At 32.7% G+C, this 20,373-nt stretch overlaps 4 protein-coding genes across 9 annotated transcripts in view; 3 read left to right on the top strand and 1 right to left on the bottom strand.

The window, feature by feature from the left end:
* Positions 1-7,467, top strand: part of LOC105217534 (serine-rich adhesin for platelets) — a 154,297-nt gene extending 146,830 nt beyond the window's left edge. Inside the window, exon 6 of the mRNA XM_054232788.1 lies at positions 6,567-7,467. Within this exon, the coding sequence (XP_054088763.1) occupies positions 6,567-6,770 (204 nt within the window). The 3' untranslated portion in view covers positions 6,771-7,467. The remainder of the gene's footprint in view (positions 1-6,566) is intronic.
* Positions 7,468-9,182: 1,715 nt separating this feature from the next.
* Positions 9,183-9,893, top strand: LOC105217535 (uncharacterized). The gene is made up of 2 exons (XM_011192582.3): positions 9,183-9,655; positions 9,737-9,893. The coding sequence occupies exons 1-2, from the start codon at positions 9,183-9,185 to the stop codon at positions 9,891-9,893; spliced, it is 630 nt and encodes a 209-aa protein (XP_011190884.2).
* Positions 9,894-10,427: 534 nt separating this feature from the next.
* LOC105217536 (cullin homolog 1) lies at positions 10,428-14,614 on the top strand. 6 transcript variants are annotated; one of them, XM_011192586.3, is made up of 4 exons: positions 10,428-10,582; positions 11,823-12,827; positions 12,898-13,932; positions 14,005-14,614. In XM_011192586.3, exons 2-4 carry the CDS (start codon positions 11,973-11,975, stop codon positions 14,404-14,406), a joined length of 2,292 nt encoding a protein of 763 aa, XP_011190888.1. In that variant the 5' UTR covers positions 10,428-10,582; positions 11,823-11,972; the 3' UTR covers positions 14,407-14,614. The 6 variants fall into 6 exon arrangements, with proteins under 6 accessions (XP_011190888.1, XP_011190886.1, XP_011190887.1 ...); XM_011192584.3 differs by lacking the exon at positions 10,428-10,582 and adding an exon at positions 10,681-10,947; XM_011192585.3 differs by lacking the exon at positions 10,428-10,582 and adding an exon at positions 10,682-10,844.
* A 2,249-nt stretch (positions 14,615-16,863) lies between these two features.
* LOC105217537 (probable lysine-specific demethylase 4A) lies at positions 16,864-19,378 on the bottom strand. Its single transcript, XM_011192588.3, has 3 exons — positions 18,928-19,378; positions 17,998-18,859; positions 16,864-17,924 (listed from the first exon to the last, which is right to left on the bottom strand). The coding sequence occupies exons 1-3, from the start codon at positions 19,172-19,174 to the stop codon at positions 17,585-17,587; spliced, it is 1,449 nt and encodes a 482-aa protein (XP_011190890.1). The 5' UTR covers positions 19,175-19,378; the 3' UTR covers positions 16,864-17,584.
* Between the last annotated feature and the right edge of the window lie 995 nt (positions 19,379-20,373).

Here is a 20,373-nt window from a genome sequence, read left to right on the forward strand (position 1 = left end):
ACCTTCTTTTTCCTGGTCCTGGTCCTGGTGTTTTTCACTAGTTGCTCTCTCTCAACGTTTAGTTGTCAACAACACTTACTTTCCTTATCCCACAATTTTGAATTCCATCTGATTCGTTGACTTTACAAAATATAAATGAAGCACCAGTGAAGATATCGGTACAAAACTTTGCACAAATACTGCATTTCTAGTATCACATCGCCCGTCTAAAAATCGCCGAAATCGTACTATATATTTTCAAGGTCCCAGATATCAAACATGAGCATGTGGCTTATTTTTGGTCAAAAATATCGTTAATCTCTAAGATATTCTAAAGAAATTCAAAGGAGTTGTGTTGCTTGTAATAAAAATGAGCAAAATCGGGTCAATACTTCCTCTAGCCCCCATTTACTACATAAACGGATTTTCAAATCTTTATTTTTTCGATTTTCGATAATCTTTATACCCTATATATCGGTTAACATGTGAGATATCTTAGTAATATAAAGTGTACATATAATCTTGAATATAATGTAGCTTGGTGGCAAAAATAATTGAAATCGGTGCAAGAATTATCCCAGTCCCTATATACTAAATTTCCTATCCTTTATGCTGAATATAAAATATTCGGCTACACACGAACATAGCCCTTCCTTACTTGTTTAAAGAACATTTAAGTCTCAAGATAAAAATATTATTAGAAAATAAAATAATTTATTTTTTTTTTATTTTTCTAAACTTAAAGCTGGGAAAACTGAAACCCTGGTACTCTAAATGGATAAACGAAAAAGTAATAAATAAATAATACTTCATTATAAGTATTCAGTGAGACATACTTTATATTAAAACATAAAAAAACCTTCCATACCAGATAGAAATTTTAATAATAAGAAATCCATTATTAACCAAATATTCTTGCTAACTAGATGAATAAACGAATATATGGTTACTTCCGACTTTATATAAAATATATACATTTTTAAGAAGGAGTATTTCATGGGATATTAAAGAGTAGCTTAAAGCGATCTGGATAATATATGTGATTAGCGTTGAAACTGTTTAGCCGGTTATAACCGAATCGATGATAACACGCCACTTCTCTCTTTCCTTCGCAGTTCGGTGTCAGTTGGAGATCCCAAGTGTAACCAGGTCGCCCTCCACCTGGTCCCCCCAACGGAGTGGAGGCCTTCCCCTTCTTGGCTTCCTCCGGCGGGTATTGCTTTCAGAGCTGGTTTGTTTTCGTCCATTCGGGCAACATGACCTAGCCAGCGTAGCCGCTGTCTTTTTATTCGCTGAACTATGTCAATGTCGTCGTATAACTCGTACAGCTCATCGTTCCATCGTCTGCAGTATTCGGCGTTGCCAATGTTCTGAGGACCATAAATCTAGCGCAAAATTTTCCTCTCGAAAACTCTTAGTGTTGTCTCATCTGGTCTTTACTTTTCAATTTCCTACTCAGTTCAAAGTAGCACCTGTTGGCAAGAGTGATTCTGCGCTGGATTTCGGGGCTGACATTGTTGGTGTTGTTGATGCTGGTTCCCTGGTATACGAAATTATCTACGACTTCGAAGTTATGACTGTCAACAGGGACGTGGGAGTCAAGACGCGAGACGAGACGTGTTTGTTTGATGACAGGAGATATTTCATCTTGTCCTCATTCACCTCCAGACCCATTCGCTTCGCTTCCTTATCCAGGCGGCAAAAAGCAGAACTAACGGCTCGGATAATATACTAATAATAATCAATATTTAATTGAACATTAACTAGTTAACTAGTAGTCGGGACTTCCAATTATTATAAATAACCAATTGTTGTCATTGAAAATAACCAGTGATGTAATTATCAATAGTGGAATACATATTTTTCCGTTTAATAAAAAAATTCAGATACTATTTATATATTACACAACGCATTTATTTATGCTGACTAACAAATATATATATAGAAACATTCAACAGTATCAGGAAGCACACAAAAATTACCCAATGATTAAGCAGTAAATACTTAAGAATCAATTGAAACGTGCAAACGGAAGTTCCAGCTGGCACGTATGCGCAGCTAAGTACGTCGAGCTTGTCGAAAAAAAGAAAAAAAAGCAAAAAACAGTACATGCCTTAGGCATTTAGGCTACAAATTATTGAAAACATTACTGTAAGTAGGCGAAGGGCAATGTCATTGTCACAGGCACAAATGACAATTTTATTAGCATGGCTTCTAAATAATTATAACAAAAACAATTATTTTACATTGTTGCTAAAAATAACAAACGCAACAACAAACATTTGTGCTGACAACCGGCCAACGAAGCTCCTTGTAGCTTAACAATGTACGCGTGCGCGTCTTGCATACGAAAAAATCAGCGTCTGATGGCGTCATCGACAGGTCGCTAACAGCTAATAGCCAATAGCTACTGGTATTTCAGTGCTGATGACGCGTTGGAATTTCTACCAACTTACTATGTACGCGCCTGTGCGCACGCGTGTGTTTGTTGGTGTTTATGTGTACTCATAGCAAGTAACAATAATAAAAAATAAATAAAAAAACTCAGAAAAAGTTAATGAAAAGCGAAAAACATAAATATTTTAGTTAATCATCGACAGCGGCGTGAACTTCAAATTATCAACAATTTTTGTTGTTGTTGTTATTTTTATTGTTTATAGTTTATGGCTTAGCACGTTTGAAGACAATACAAATTCGCCATAAAAATTCCAATGTCAGCATGTATACGATTATGCAAGAGTGGCTAACTGTGGTCATAGAAAATGTTTGTTGATGTGTGGTCTTGCTATTGTTTTTGTTTTACATTTTTTATATATAATTTTTTTTAATTTTTTTAATTTTTTTATTATACATTTTATTTTTATTTTATTTATTTTTTTTTTTAATTTTTTTATTAAAATTTTTTTTAATTTTTTTTTAATTTTTTTTTAAATTTTTTTTTATTTAATTTTATTTTTGAATTTTTTTTGCCTTTACCAAGCCACATTTGCTACGAAAAGTGCGTCCGCTGTCACAACTGCGTCGATTACTTGACTCTTCTACGCCTCTTAACACCTCTTTACAACATTTTTCGAAATGAATTTTTGCCAACAACAAACACTATGATAGCGAATGTTTGGACCTGCTGCCAAAGCGTGTGCAGTTGCGCACAGTAGCTATTGCAGGCGTGTACTTGTATCACTACGTTTAATAATATGTATAAAAATACATATTTATTTTTGCACATCCATTGAAGGTCAATAATAGAGGTTGCTTGTCGTTGCTATCGGCCAGCGTTGGCCATCTTACCCATCCAAACACATACACTCTATAAATATGTTTGTTTGTGCATTGAATTGCCCGCTTTGTTGTTGCATTTGCTGTCGTTGAACGCATGCTAATCGCTTTTAATTTCTATCAGCTAGCTTGATACTACTGTGGCTGCTACCTGTCAATATGTGAGTGACCACAATGACCACAATGACGGCTGTTGAACTTTATATATATTTGTTGTTGCTATTTTTGTTTTTGAGGTTATTATCACGCGAATGCCGTGTGAGAAAAATAGAAGCAGACATTATTTTTTAGAAATATGTATGTCTAATATAAAAGTTTAAGACAAGTAGTTAAAGACTAGTTACTTTAGGACTACTTACATTAATATTATATTTCACCTAAAGTAATTTATGCTTCTAAGGGCATTTTTACTCTATTGTTTATTATGATGCTGTTTTGGTCATGATCAGCAGTTATGAGACAGTCCGTTGTGATTATACTCATTTGACTTAACCTCTCATTCCGGTTCAAATTTATTGAAAAATTATCAGAAATTGTTTTAAACTATTTTTATGTTCCTTATATGTAAATAATAATGTAAATAAAATATAATATTAATTTATCTCAGCTAATTTTGCCCTTAATTCAAATATAATCGCAATGCGAACTAGTTAAAAATCAGTTTCAGTGTAAGTAGTTTCGAACCAGTTGGAGTATTAGACATTTGTTTGTTGAAAAACATTTATTACAGTAGTTAAATAGCATTATAAAAATAATATTAATTTTAATATTCGAATTATCAAAAAACATTAATAATTTATAAAATTTAAATTAAATTTAGAAAAAAACTATTAATTTACTTAAAATTTAACTATTCTGTTTTATTTTTTATTTGCTCATTTCAAAATTGCAAACTATCAACACTTCTATTTTGATTCTACAACATTTCCTACAGGTGTTGGCCTGATGTCAATATGTCACACATGGCGTATACGTAACAAAATTTCCATTAAGCACTTAAACGGTCGCTCTTAGTAGTGTTTGTTAATTGCTTTTAATTGCAGTGTTTAAGCAATTTGTTGTAGTTTATTGTTGTTGGTTTTTTGTATTATAAATTAATTAGTAGTTATTTATAAAGATATTTTTTGCATTTCCGTTTCTATGTTTATACTAGCTTAATGGCAGTGTTAATTGTTTAAGTGATTGCACTGATTTGTGCGATTCAATTCAATAGAAGGGGGTTAAGAGGGGTTTCTAATAAGTAAACTTAATTTTAAAAAAATCTAAATATAAGAAATATTGTTAATATTATATATATGTATATGAGTCATGAAAATAATATTAAAATAAAGCATTAGGCTATGTATGTGGAGTAAAGGCAAAAAAATATAATTAATAAAAATAATATTCAAATTCGAAACCAAAAACTACCGTTAGTTAGTCACGCACTCAAATCACTTTATAAAGAAAATTACAATTAAACTTCCATCACTCGAAGTCAATGGAGGAGAAGTGCAGTCAGCTTTTTCACGGATGGATCGAAGCTAAGGGGAAAGGTGGGAGGGTGAGTTTTCTGCAGAAAGCTCTCTATCAATACCAGCTTTAGGCTACCTGACCACTGTAGTGTCTTCCAAGCAGTGGTCGCTGCGATCCAAATAGCAGTGCTCCGTATGGTGAACTCTTTTAGAGAGGTATGTATTCACTCCGACAGCAGGGCGGCAATACTGGCATTGGAATCGATGACAGTACGCTCTCGGCTAGTTAAGGAGTGTCTTAGATACTTATCAATAGCTTCCAGCTATTTAGCGATCCGATTAGTGTGGGTACCCGGTCACCGTGGAATCGTTGGTAACTGTATAGCGGACAAGCTTGCAAGGCAGGGTACCCTAGCTACATTGACATCGGAATGGGAGCGTATTGATAGTCCATGGTCCACCTGCGCAAGAGCGCTGGACATGCAGACTATGCATGAGCTCGTCAAACGCTGGTCAACTACCAGTACTTGTGCAGTGGCGAGGTCCTTTTGGCCCTCTGTGGAGCGTAAGCGGTCTTTTCAACAGTTTTCTCTAGGCAAGGTCCATCTCAGCGCCATCATAGGTGTACTTACAGGACATTGTCCAATGAGTACCCATGCGGTGAGACTTGGGTTCATGGCAGATGCAAGTTGCCAAAGCTGTATGGAGGAAGGCGAGATGGAATCATCTAAGCTTTTGCCAGACTGAGGTTGAAACACCTCGGTAGGCCTTTGTTCGGCGATCCTAGCAAATTGGCTAGAATCGATATTAGCCGTCTTAAGAAATTTGTAACGGATTCCAAGCGTTTTGCTGAATCTTAAAGGTCTTTGATCCACAGGGAGTTTTATTGGTACCACAATGGACAGCGCCAGGCTGTCTAAGTGAGATCTTCTGTTTTTTTGCAGAGATCTGTCTACAAACCTAACCTAACCTAATCATCACTCGAAGTTCTCCATAACTCGAACTCTCGAAATGGCAATAGAAGTCAAATTTCATACAAATTACCTTCCATAACTCGGACGTCTCTCTAACTCCACGTTTGTTGCTGGTTATTCTGATTCGAGTTAGGGAATCAACTGTATGTTTATCATACTAATGTTTGTATATATACTAAAAACGCTAAACGTCATCGTCTAACGGCGACTAACCGGCACAAAATGGCTCACTTGTACGCGTGCGCGACACAGTTAACCTTATGCAAGCCGCAGTCTAGCTCCAAGCCCACATTTACATATGCATATGTATGTAAATATGAATCCAAGCTTACATACATAGATATAAACAAAAGCGCAAGCAAAATAGCGTATCGTCCCAGTTTACGAAAATTTATTGATTTTTTTTTTTTTTGTATTTAATAATGTCTTCTGCTTGATGGCTGCTGTCTTATGATCAAAGGGTGCGTATTAAACGACATTTATTGCATGATCTGATAACTGGTTTCATATGTGAATAAATACATAATGGATTTTGATTTATTTCATATCACTGTTTTATTAATAGTTGAATCATAACCAATTTTTATGGTTTTTTTTTAATTATTAACAGTTTTTTTGAAAATCTGTAAAAAGTTGATGATAAATAACTATATGTATCATGGATTGATAGCATAGGAGGAATTTATAATTTTTAAAAAAATTTTATCAATAATAAACACTTAAAACTTACTCTAATTTTCGATATTTTTATTTAAATAATTTTTTTTTTAATTTTTTTTTTTTCAAAAACTTTGCTCTATTTTGCTCTCAAACGCTATTTATTAAGTATATTTGTATTAAATACTTTATTTACTTTCAATTTCTGTTCTTCTTCCCATTACAGCCATCATCACGTCCTGAGTCCGATTTTACTTTGGACCTACCACGTGCTGAACAGTTACGCATCAAAATGGAGAAGGAGAAGAAATTCCGTCAGCGTTGCCGCTACATTACAACGTTTTTGAGTTTGGTCTTCTTCTTGCTCACCGTTATGGTGGTCAGTTTGGTGTTGACGCGCGGCAAACGGATGTTCGGCAGCATGATTTAAGGCGAAAGCGAAAGAAAATTAAAAAAATAAAATGCAGTAAAACAAAATTTAGCATATTAGTAAGAGAGGGGAATGAAAATTAGTAGGAAGACAAAAGTAAAAAAACAAGTAAAAGAAATTAAGTTAAAAATTTAAAAATGCATAGACGTCCAATTAAGACTATGAACAACGACTTTTGAGCATATTTTTTTAAACTTTAATTTTTTTTTTTTCAAAATTTTGTTTAAACGAACTTTTATTGATACAAGTAGTTAAAGGAGTTTCCATTTTTATTTTTAGTTAGCACTTTTATGTTTAATTTTATATAGAAAAAAATTATATTGATTTCCATTTGTTTATTAGAGAAATATTTTTAATTAATTTATGTTTTTAATGCTATTTTCAGTGTGTTAGTCGTTAGTGTTTGGCATATTTTTTTCGTTAATTCTAAAACTAAGAAACTGAAATTCAAAGCGTGCACTGCAAGTTGTGAAAATGTTTACTCTTACTCTACACACGGTTCTTATAATTATGTAAATAACTGTAATTTCTTATTTAAATTTCACTAATTGGCTTAGTAATTGTTTTTTTTGCATTTTTTGTTATTTCATATTTCTTTTTCTGTTTTCACTATATCTTTAATATATTAATATAGACACGAAAATATGTTCAATACAAAAAATAAAACGCGACAAATATATATATTTTTTTAATTAATTATATATGATGTCAATCACTTAATTTAATGTTATGGAGTACAACGAAAGCTTAAAAAATAATTGAAAAAATAATAATAAATAAATATTAAATATTTGATATTTTAATTTTTTAATAAAATAATGCAAGGTTGCTTATAAGTTAATTAGGAAATATGAAAAAGAAAATAAAATTTCGAAAAACATAAAAAATATATATATTTTTATAAATGCATACAAAAATAATTATAAATGCATATGGTACTGAAATGCAATTATAAAAAAATAAATTAATAGAAATCAGCAACAAATTTTTGAAATTGAGAATTGATTGTAAAAATAATGGAAAATCTGGCTCGAAAAAAATTATTGCAAAAATTACAATTTACAATTAAATAAAAAATATTTTAATTTAAATAAACATATAAAATATTATAATATGTACAGTAAATAGTTATTTTTAGTATTAAAAACACACATACATGCATACATACATACCACAAATATGTAATGAATCGATATCGACATGTTAACAAACAAACATACATACATACAAACATAAATGAAACCTTAAAATATGTATGTTAATATAAAATAATTTTTATGAATTTTTCGTTATGTTCTTAATTGAAATGCATGTGTGGCAGCAGTATTGTTAATAAATTATTCTCTATGTGATGCTAGTTGTTAGGCCGTACAATAGTTTCGTTTTTGTTTGCCTTGTAAGCGTGCAAGTAAGCGTTTGCACAAGCGTTACTTAAGCGCGTTTCAATAATAATATTATTTTTTTAATATAATTTCCATATGTACATAAATACATATACATGCATGAATATATAAATAACAATATATATGTACATACATAAATAGTTTTGCGATTATATTATTTACTTTAGTATACATGTACATATGTATGTATGTTAAATGGCGTTATTTTGGCAAGTAGCTAAAGATATGCAAGCATAGAAATGTATGTACAAGCATTATAAAACAGTTAGTTTTCATATATGTTTAATATTTAGTTAAAAAGTCTAGACCATAAATAATTAAACAATATTAAAATTAAATAATCTAAAAAACGGTGTTTTATTTGATTTAATGATTTATTAAAATTACTAAGGTGAGTTGGAGCAAAATATTGCGCCTTATTGGTATTTTTGACAGAGCAAAGGAAATACATTAAAAATTATATTTGCACTTAGAATATTTTTATTTTATTATTTTAATAAGCAACAATATGAAATATAAAAATCAAAAACCATAATTTCTTCTTTTAATAAAAATCTACCATATCGTGGTAAAAATATGCGTCATTCCAATTCAATTACACCAAAAAACCAAAACAATTGCATACACAACGGCGCTTGTAAAAGTAAACAAGAGTCAGCTGATTTGTCGGAGATTCCAATTTGGAAAATGATGAAAATAATTATAAAAAGTGAAAATCACGTAAGCTAAGCAAAAGCAAAAGCTTACATATAATTAAATACCACGAAAAATAAATACAATATTTAAATAAGAAAATATCAAGCACAGTTTTTAAGTTCTCGAAATTCAGCTTAGCAAATTCATCAAAAGTACATAGAGATCTGGCTACACTATTTTCGGCATGAAACAATTCAATTCACTACTTCCGAATATGCTGTGTGAGCTGTGCTATTTTGATAGGTAAATAAACAATTCAGTAAAATTGTTTTTGAAATAAAGCTATAAAAGTAACATTTTACAGAAGCATATAATGGCTAAACTGAAATTAATGAATTGCCGTACACTCTTGATTTTCTACTTATATTTGCTAACAGCAAATGTTTCGGCAGCGAATCAAACATTAAAAAAAGATTTGCACGATGATAAGGTAATCGTGGATGAAGTAAGCAAAGCGCCCGAAAATGTAGTGCCTATTGTTGTCACCGATAAGTACATTAAAGAATCGGCTGAAGTGCATAAACAAATAACAGCAACAATAAATAATGATGATCAAAGCGCTAAGGTTGCGGAAGAACACAAAGTGCCGCCTGAACCACAGGTTGAGCAAGAAAAATCACCTGAAGCGCATTTTAGTCACGTAGTTGAAGAAACGAAATTCAAAACAAAAGATGTAAATCTCGATTATGAGGATGATGATTTGCCCGCATCATATCTAACCGGATTCTATATATTCCTTGGGCTTAGTTTGTGTGCGATGCTCTTTATTGTGGCAAAAGTTTATCGGTAAGTTGTTTTTTTTTGTTGCTTTGTAAAAAACCACACATATCAACACATGTGTTCAACGGCTCTTATATACTTTTGCAGATTACGTCTATCGAGAGCTGAACGCAGGTACGGTGTACAAGGTGACCGCAGTACACAGGAGTTAGTACCTTTACCCGTTTCCATTGAAGATGATAATAGTGAGGACGAGGATCATACTTTATTCGAAGTGAATCGCCCACAAATTCGAATCTTATGAGTATGAATTACACCGAAATATTACTTAAAGAATGTAACGGGAAAAATCTTATGGATACAATCCTGTAGATTTCTATGTTCTCTTATTGAATTATATTTATTATGTTTTTGAGATCTATGTATAATAAGTTAGATATGTGGAGCATGTAGTAATCTCTATTTTCCGTGGTATATAATAACTCTACTCGAAACAAATTTGTGATACTAATAAAATATTTATGAGTGTATGTACTTGAAGAAGAACCAACTATAAAAAGAAATGCGTTATTCATTAAAAATGTATTTTTTTTTCAATGCTTTTTGCTAATTATTATGTTGTTATTACTTTTTTTTTAATCTCATAACGTTATTTTTTAAATTATTAAATAGCATACATGTAATACCATAAATTATTACATTTTCCCTTTTTCTTGGCAATACGCAATTTCGCAATAATGCTGTTAGGCAACATTGGTAGCAACGTCTCGCCTTGCCACATCTCAAACGTGCGTATTATTTGATTGTATTTTTTGTAAAGTCAAAGTATGGCAACGCACAAAATTATTCCAGTGCTTGGAAACATTTTGGTGCTGTCCCATCTAAGAAAAGCTAAACATTAAAAAATGTTAATTCCTATTAGTTAAAGTTGCTAGAAGTGAGCTGACTGTTGTATTTTCAATAACGTACATAATTTAACATTGTTTTGTAAGTGTAAGTGTTTATAAGCTGCAGCCAAATAAGAAATATATATAGCATTTTGTTTTTTTAGTTAATATAATGAATATCCCCTAAACAAGAATTTACTGTATTTTGATTTCGATGATCGTGTGTCGTGTGTCATCGTTTTTTTGAAGGCATAAGAAATCATTTAATTTTTGTATACAAAGAGAATTAATTATGCGTGCATTATTACCACTACAAATTCGTAAAATATTGAAAATTAATCTACAAAACTAAATTAATAGTGTTAAAGGTAATAAAAGAGTATGTAAAACATGAATTTAAAATATTAAGAAACGTGCAGTGTGAGATTACTCTAGAAAAAAATCCCAATTTGCTGGTGCTCGTTTATGCATGTAAGCTCCGTGTGTATGTATGTAGCTAATTTCATGATTTTCATTAAATTCATTACGTTGGAATAGATTTTAAAGCCATCATAAGGTTTGGAGGAGAAAATGTGTTATTGAGCAATTTGAAATTTTACGAAGCCAAGCAACTGCACCGAGGTCACAAAATTGTTGACCCCAGCAAAAGTTGCGAACCTTTATAAATTAAATAGGAAAAAAAAGTTAAAACTAATTTGATACGAAGAGTGCTAGAGTGCTGTTGAAAAATCTTTGTTTCTCTTTCTTGTCACATTACTTCCTCATTCCATGCGGAGTTATATCATGTATGCGTGTAAGTGAAGAGACTATACTGGTGTCAGGTAGCGTTAATTAAATTGGAAAGTTGGAAGGCTGTTGCCATATGTTTTTGTGTACACCACAAAGAAGGAAAATCAATCATTTTCTGCAATAATAAAACAGTTTCTAAATGTGTAGTAACTTGTGGAGCTAGTGATAAAATATATTAATAAACATTAATTAGATATCAATATTTCCAACATTACCTTAGAAATAATGGTAACAATTTGCAAAGCGTATTTAATGGACTACGGTTTTTTCTTTGAAAACATTTTGCTTTAAATGACTGAAAGGCTAACAAAGTAGGAATTTGATGCAGTTTTGTGTTCAAAATAATATCTTTATGAACTTGGCGAGATATGTTTAAACCCATATGTTTCTGCTAGTTCGTATATGCTACAAAAATCCCACAAATTTAAACAAAAATTAATTTATTGGAAAAATTGGCAGTTCGACTATTAAATGGCATTCTTAAAGGTTTATAAATCCGAATGCTACAAATATAAAACTAACGTATTTTTTCATATATTTTATATTATCTTATACAGAGATTCTCCATCATAAATTCATTAAAAATAAAGCGTAATAAAGCCCCAAAAAGACAAGTGAAAGACGAGCAACAACCAGCAACGCTAACGTCTCAACCTGCGACTTCTCCACGCAACGCTTCTTGCGCATTTACACCCGTAGCCAAGAAAATGCAGCGTCCAAATGCGGTAGTGAAGCCAACAAGTCTCGATGATATATGGAATGAATTGGAAGATGGCATTAAACAAGTGTTCCAACCAGAAAAGTCGAATTTATCGACCGATCGTTATATGCACCTGTACACATTTGTTTATAACTATTGTACAAGTGTAAACACTGTGCAACGTTCCATGGTCCGTGCAGGTGGCGCACAACTCGTTGGCAAAAAATTATATGACCGTCTAAAGGATTTCCTTAAAAATTATTTAACTAAATTACAGAAAGCCTTTGAATATATACAGAGTGAAGAAATTAGGCTGACGCACTACACCAAGCAGTGGGAATCATATCAGTTCTCAAGCAAAGTGCTCAACGGTATTTGCAGTTATTTAAATAGACACTGGGTGAAGCGAGAGTGCGAGGAAGGTCAAAAGGGTATATATGACGTATATCGACTTGCATTAGTCACGTGGAAAGAAAATCTATTCGAAAACTTAAATGAATCGGTTACAAATGCAGTACTGCGGTCCATTGAAGAGGAACGTAATTCTCAAACTATAAATCGCCACCTCATCAAGAGTGTCATAAATTCTTATGTCGAATTGGGTTTTAATGAAGAAGATACAGACTCTGATAATTCCAAGAAATTATCTGTATATAAAGAACACTTTGAGAATAAGTTTATACTGAAAACTGCAGAATTTTATAAAAAGGAATCGGAAGTGTATCTGAATAACTCTTCAGTATCTGATTATTTGAAGCACGTTGAAGATCGCCTTGACGAAGAAAGCAAACGAGTGAATCGTGACGAGTTTTCATATTTACATGAGAGTACACATAATATATTGATCAAGACGTGCGAGCAGGTATTATCTTTGCTATCAATTTATGTAATTTATGTATTAAAAATATATATTTTTCCATATCTTTCCACAGGCTTTAATTGAAAAGCATTTAGTTAGATTGCGCGCTGAATTTCAGAAATTTCTTAACGACGATAAGAATGATGACTTGAAACGTATGTACAGTTTAGTAGCACGTAATCCAGAAAATTTAACGGATCTAAAGCTGTTACTGGGCGAGCACATATTGGAACAAGGTACTGAGGCCATAAAGAAAGCCGGTGCCGAAGCAGCAAACGATCCGAAATTGTATGTGCAAACCATATTAGAAGTACATAAGAAATATCATGGTCTCGTAGTGATGGCATTCAACAATGATAACGGTTTTGTGGCTGCACTTGACAAGGCATGTGAGAAATTCATCAACTTGAATGAAGTGACACATGTGAATAGCGCTAATAAGTCGCCCGAGTTGCTTGCAAAGTATTGCGATTTGTTGCTGAAGAAATCTTCCAAGAATCCCGAAGATAAGGAACTCGAGGATAATTTGAACCAAGTTATGGTTGTTTTTAAATATATTGAAGACAAGGATGTGTTCCAAAAGTTCTACTCAAAAATGCTTGCCAAACGTTTAGTGTATCACACATCGGCTTCGGATGATGCGGAGGCGATAATGATTTCGAAATTGAAACAAACTTGTGGTTACGAATACACAATCAAATTGCAACGCATGTTCCAAGATATTGGTCTCTCCAAGGATTTGAATGCAAGCTTCAAGCAGCATTTGATGAATGCAAAAATACCACAAGAAATCGATTTCAGCATCGAAGTATTGTCATCGGGTTCATGGCCATTTAATCAGAGTACCACATTTTTGCTGCCCTCAGAATTGGAACGTTCCGTACAGCAGTTCAATGAATTCTATGCAAATCGGCATTCTGGTCGCAAACTGAATTGGTTATATAATCTGTGCAAAGGTGATTTGGTGACCAATTGCTTCCGCAATCGGTATACACTGCAAGCAAGCACGTTCCAAATGGCTGTGCTCCTACAGTTCAACGATCAAACTAAATTCACGCTACAACAATTGCAGGAGAATACCCAAATTAGCTTAGAAAATCTAAAACAGGTAAACAGTTTTCATATTACTCTATCTCAAGCATTATTTAAATATATTTTTTTTTGTTACCGTGTGCCACAGGTGCTGCAGATTTTGATGAAAGCCAAACTGCTTGTGTGTGCCGATGATGAGAATTCGCTCAATCCCAATTCTGTGATGGAGCTATTCTTGGATTATAAAAACAAGAAGCTTCGTATTAACATCAATCAACCGCTAAAGACTGAGCTCAAAGTGGAGCAAGAAGCAGTACATAAACATATTGAGGAGGATCGCAAACTGCTCATACAGGCCGCCATTGTGCGTATTATGAAGATGCGTAAGAAGCTTAATCACACACAGCTTATTACCGAGGTACTCAATCAGTTGGCGTCACGCTTCAAACCTAAAGTGCAAGTGATCAAAAAATGTATTGATATTCTAATCGAAAAGGAGTATCTGGAGCGCATGGAAGGACAAAAGGATACTTATAGTTATTTGGCTTAAATGTTTTACTCAAATCACTGAAATCAGTGCGTTCACACTCAATCACAGTTGCACATCAAACAACTCGTGTAGGGGCGATGAGAATTATTTCATATTTCAATTATTATGATTTTTTTTTTTTTGTTAAATTAGCATTTTAACCAATTTCAAACTTCACGCAACGCATGTTACATTCAAAAATAAAATACAAATAAGTTAACTAATTGAACGCATGACATTTGCAATTATTGAAAAACAATAATTCTATTTTGACTTTTCAATATTATTCCAAAAATCTAAACAAAAATCATGCTCATGTCATTCAGTGTATTTCGCAGCATCATTTCTTTTTGGGCTTTTACTATTTGTTTTTTATCATAAAATCCATTGGATATGTAATGCAAATAAAATATAAAAAATTAGCAATTTTCAATTCATATTTATTGTGTAGTTGGGTGTTGTATAAAAACTTCAATCACTTCGTTGCGCTGCTGCTTTCAGTTTTCCTGCTTTCTATGAAAATCCTCTTCTGCATACCAGGCGAACATAAATGCCCAGAAGGTCGACACGAAATGCAAAAATAAAGCTTGTTGTTGTTGCTTGGTCGCTGAAAACACCCATACAAAATCCCACTCTGTATACCAGGCGAACATAAATGCCAAGTAGGTTGACACGAAATGCCGAAATGTGTATGTACTTCCAGGAATTTACTTCCAACTTCCAAGTGTATGATACATGGAAAACACCAAAGCATCGTGGCTGCATGGTAGGCAGCTGATGTATGAGAGACAGTGTTGTTGCATGATCGTTTAATAACTAAGCGACACCTGACTATTATTCATGATCGCCTGGTAGGCAGCTGGGCGTTTATAGCCAATGTGGAGGCACTGAATACGAGGGGGTGGCGGATCGAGTCACAGTCGTTTTCATAAATGCCAAAAAGGACGGCGATAATTTTTGTTATTTCCACATACTTCCAGGAATTTACTTCCAACTCATGTATATTATACATATATGGGAAATACCGAAGCATTGTTGTTGCATGATCAATTAGTAAATTTGGTAGGCAGATGGGAGTATGTAACCAAAGTGTATGGATTATATATGCACTGAATACGAGGGGGCGGAGGATCGCTAGCATTAACAGAGTCACAATAGTCTTCGCTGCCTACGAAATATAAGAAAATCCAATGCTGCATACCTGGCGCACATAAATGCCATAAATGCGACGAGAATTTTTCCTATTTACACATATGTACTTCCACTGAATACGAGACGATAATTAATAAATAGTAGGACGACCAAAAATTGTTCGTATTTGTACATATGTACTTCCACGAATTTACTTCCAAAGGCTGGGAAAACACCGTAACATTGTTGTTGCATAATCGATTAATTAATGAAGTACTACTAATATTTACTTTTCATGATCGCCTGTCATAAGAAATAGCAGTCATATGAAAAAATACATGTAATTTCCAGAACTTTAAATTAAACAAATATTTTTGACTATCATCTTCTTTTTTTCATGGTCGCTCGCTGAAATCTCGTCAAAAACCCATAGAATCCATAAATCCATGCTGAATACGAGGTGATGATAAATAAATAGTAGGGGAGGACGAAAAATTTAAATTTTTGTAAATACGTCCAGGAATCTACTCTCATCTATAATAGACAACACGAATTTTTAGGGTTATACATGTGTATGTATGAATTAAAGCTCCAATTCTGAGGTCTTTTATTAAATACATATGCTTTTTCTTTTTACTACAAATGTATATTTATAAATTGTGTTTCTTTAATTTTAATATATATCTAAATAATACATATGAATTCTTTTCGACGCAACCGATCAATTTAGTTATGAGTATTAATTTATTAGAAATACACAACCTAGTGTCTTTTTTATAAGCTATACATATTTGTATGAAATGTTTCGAGCTCCAGCGTAAGTAAAATTACGGCATATTTCCGACCGTCAATATGCGTTCCAACACCTCCATTGTCTATGACTTACTTCAGAGCTGTAGAAGCCATAAACCAAGTGTGAATGGACCACACAACAAGATGCCTCAGGTAAACTGCGCTATTGAATATCTTTAACCGGCGATGATTAGCCACACAGACTTGTAACATCATCGATTGAATATTGAAACACAGCATCTCCATATGCTAGCACTCTTAATTGTTAAATAAACTTTACATTTGAGAGACAAACAATACAAATTCCGTTTAACTTTTGAAAACATAATAGCTTTTTTTCTTCAATTGGTGTTTGTCAAGAGTGTTAATAATTATAGTCTTGAGAAGATATTTAAAAAATATGAATATGGTTCGAACTTTTTCACTTGTTTTTGTTAAATAAATAAATGGCTTAGAAATTGCAAATGTGTAAATTACAGATTTTTATCAAACGCTATATAGAGCACATATTTTTTACGTCAACTACATAGGTACCGTTAATTGGAAAGTATAATATATTTGTATTTGTTTTTATTTTTTTGTTTTGACATTTAACACGTCATATGATTTTTGCTCCAATTAGTGCCGTGGAAGTGGAACAATTTCTTGAAACTGCTGTTCTTTGCATGTATTCTCTAAATTACTACTAATCTTAAATTTAAAATTTATTTTGTATATACATTTGCATATAAATTTTTATTAAATTTAAATATAGCTGTAAAATAATAATTCGCAGGAAATTCACAGAGTCCAATAAATATAAAAAGTGTAGGTCATTTAATAATAGAAAATATATAATATTGTTCAAAAAAGAACATTTTAAATAAAAATAATAATTGCCAAGACTAGACTTTGTGAACATCCTTTTAGAAAAATAATTATATTTCGACAGCAATTGCGGTTTTGTTTAACCAATCAAATAAAATTAACTGAAATAAAAGCAGATTTAACCATAACTTAGTGCGAGGAATACATAAAATATTGTATCAAAAAGCTCGTTAAAACGAAAGGCTTTTGTAGCATTTCTAATATTTTAGCTGTAAAATTACCTTCAAAGATGTGATGCAGTTCTAAACTATACGACAAATGTCTAGCACTGCTTTCATTTTCACTACTCTTAACGAGATAACAGTCTTATGGCATACATACGTTATAGTAAATCATATTTTTATACAAGTTATTGAAAATTAAAAAAAAATCAAAGTAATATTAAATAAATTAAAAATATAACGCGAGACTAGTCCTCATCATCCAGTTTTATTGTTTTCGTTTGAAAACGCATTCTTTTGGTATTCTTTATTATGCCATTGGTCAGCAGATTCTTACCTTCCTTTTCGCATGGTATGTTATTCCAAAGTTTTTTAAGGCGCACTACTGCCATAGCATTAAAGTCCAAGTTTTTACTGCTAGCACTATCTATTTTTGTTAAAATGATTTTCGGCACTTTGGCAAAACACGCATTGGTGGTGGCATCTTCTGGCACAGCTAATGCTGTACAACCACGTTTCTGTTTGGAATCCTTAGGTTTTGATGTGGAGCTGTGTGATGCCACCGACTCCGTTGACTCAGACTGTCTTCTGTATATGGAAAAAGTAGAGTGGTTACATTTGTCTACAAAACAAAAATATGAAAAAAAAATGCAAATACAACCTCTTAGTATAGTAATATTTGTTGATTGTGGGTGGTGGAGCAGCGCAAATTTTCCCAGGTTCTTCTGGGTGACAACCATAGTCGATACCTTTTAGCCAGTTTTCGTAACGTTCTGGCTGGAAGCGTTGCACAAATGTTTCCATTGATATTTTCACCATATCTTTGCGGCAATTACAAATGCTCGAACGCTTGCCATACTCAATCCAACGTTTCGATGCGAAATTCGTTGACTCTGCGCCATTAAAACCATGATTGAAGCCAGCATGATAGCCGAAGGGAAATGTTATCATAATTTCTCCAGCTTCTTGTGTGATTTTATTAAAAGGTATTTTATTTTGTCGCAGCACTTGTGGACTTATCAGTGTCATTTTGTGACGCAGAAACGCATTGCAGTTTTGATAGTTTTCATAGAAAAGTCGATTCGCTAATTTTTCCAGTCTTCTACCATATGCGGGCGGTATGGCATACCAAGTCTTTGGTGCACCAAAATGTAGATAGTTTATTGAATATAAATCCATATCTTCTGTATGCCAGGCAAATGAGCTCTTCCACATACCAAAATACAGATAAGCTGTATTTACACCGTCGATTTCAATACCGTAATCTTTGTTCACGTAATTCAATATAGTGTCTAAACAATTTATATTCCAAATACGCAAATCAGGATCACTCAGGGAACCTTTGACATCAGCCGCATAGAATGGTGCTATATATGTGACATTCTTCCAATATTTACGTTCTAAATCGTCGTAGTCAAAATGTCGTGGCGTTTGATAACGTTCCGACTCGGCCATTTCTTTAAATTGTCGCAAAGTCATGGAACGTTTCTGCACATTGATTTGCTGATATTCTCCTTGTTTGCCTGTGAAATTAACGAATATATAAAGGAAATGTTCAAAATTAGAAAATTTATCGCTGCACTTTGTTTACCTGACACTACTTGGCAAATTGGTGCTGGTATGGTCATATTTATATTATCTATATTATAACCAGATTTCCGTGGAACCCATTCTGGTGGTGGTATAACTTTCGCTAGTCCAGCTAAGTTTGCACCACGTCTTTCCATGTATTCAACATAACTCGAGAAATTCTTGAATTCCTCGTAGCTTGGTCGGAAAGTCATGATCCGTGGTATTTTATTACGCTCATTTTCAGTGCAGTCCGAATTATGGGACATTATGTGACAACACAATCAAATTTTCTGCTTTCAAATTTTATAATGATGATATTTGATATTAAAAACAATAATATGTACAACGCACAACAAGTAATATATGTATATTTATAAATGGGCTCTATGTTTTTACCAAAATTTCTGTGAAAATTTGCATTGCAGAAAATGCATAGCCAGCTGTTATACACAGAGTTGCATTAAGTGAAAAACACTGAGGCTATAAAAAATAGTACATTTGTAGCAAATGAATAAATTAAAAATATAATACTAAATTATAAGTAATTTATTTAAAATTTTAAAAAAATAATATATAATTGTTATAGATCTAAATATTGAATCGTATAAGTTAATCTTTATCAGTGAATTCAGTAATACCATTTTTAAAAATAAAGGAATAACATCTCTGTTTTTTGTTTTACAACTAAATTTTTTAAATGTTGTAATTAAACAAAAACATTAAACAAAAAGAAAGCTTTAATATATTTAAATCATCTCCAAAAAATTTAAATAAATTAATTGGATGTGCCCAGTGCTTACATTGCTTCTCCGTGTAAAATTATCTTCCGGGCACGCAGACCCAACTGTCATAAAAAACGGAATACTATTACTCTTCACACCGGGTCCGACCCCATAGAAAACACCTCGTCTCTTTGACCTCTCGTTGGATTACATCAATGACAATTAATTTGCAATTTTCATTCAAGCAGAACTTGAGATATTCCTGTGTCACGTTCTGTTGATATTTTTTAAGCCGCGTAAATTATGACCTGAAGACGTCGTACCTTCCTCTCCAGTGTCGATGGTGGCCTGTCTTTTCCGATTTACCACATATCGAGCATTTTAAGAGTAGTCAAGGCAGGTAGGTCTACTGCATTTTTATTTCTTTTGATTTTTGATGACTTCTAAGTTGATTCATTTCTCAGGTGAATGTAGGAAGTAAGCACAAGGAGTTATTAAATTGTTCTCGCCGAAGAAATACGATATCTATTACGTTAACTCATGACCGTTAGTCTGAAAAAACTTGAGTTCTATTCCTTTAACGTATAATCGCCAGTAAGTTTAAATTTAAACCATTTAGCTTTTCATGCCCAGAATATTAATTTAAGGTGTAATTAGGATCTTCGAATCGGAGTTAGTACAGTATTGTAAGAGAGAGGGAAATTAAGTATTACTGGCAAATTAAGCAATATATTGATGCTTTT

Source organism: Zeugodacus cucurbitae, chromosome 6 (assembly GCF_028554725.1).
Source record: "Zeugodacus cucurbitae isolate PBARC_wt_2022May chromosome 6, idZeuCucr1.2, whole genome shotgun sequence".
In the NCBI taxonomy this organism is placed as follows: Eukaryota; Metazoa; Arthropoda; class Insecta; order Diptera; family Tephritidae; genus Zeugodacus; species Zeugodacus cucurbitae.

Coding starts and splice junctions, on each gene's coding strand:
- LOC105217535 (XM_011192582.3), top strand. CDS start 9,183: ATGGCTAAACTGAAATTAATGAATTGCCGTACACTCTTGATTTTCTAC. Junction 9,656..9,736: donor ATTGTGGCAAAAGTTTATCG/GTAAGTTGTTTT, acceptor ATACTTTTGCAG/ATTACGTCTATCGAGAGCTG.
- LOC105217536 (XM_011192583.3), top strand. Junction 12,828..12,897: donor TGATCAAGACGTGCGAGCAG/GTATTATCTTTG, acceptor ATCTTTCCACAG/GCTTTAATTGAAAAGCATTT. Junction 13,933..14,004: donor GCTTAGAAAATCTAAAACAG/GTAAACAGTTTT, acceptor CGTGTGCCACAG/GTGCTGCAGATTTTGATGAA.
- LOC105217537 (XM_011192588.3), bottom strand. CDS start 19,174: ATGTCCCATAATTCGGACTGCACTGAAAATGAGCGTAATAAAATACCA. Junction 18,860..18,927: donor AATTTGCCAAGTAGTGTCAG/GTAAACAAAGTG, acceptor TTAATTTCACAG/GCAAACAAGGAGAATATCAG. Junction 17,925..17,997: donor AAATATTACTATACTAAGAG/GTTGTATTTGCA, acceptor TTCCATATACAG/AAGACAGTCTGAGTCAACGG.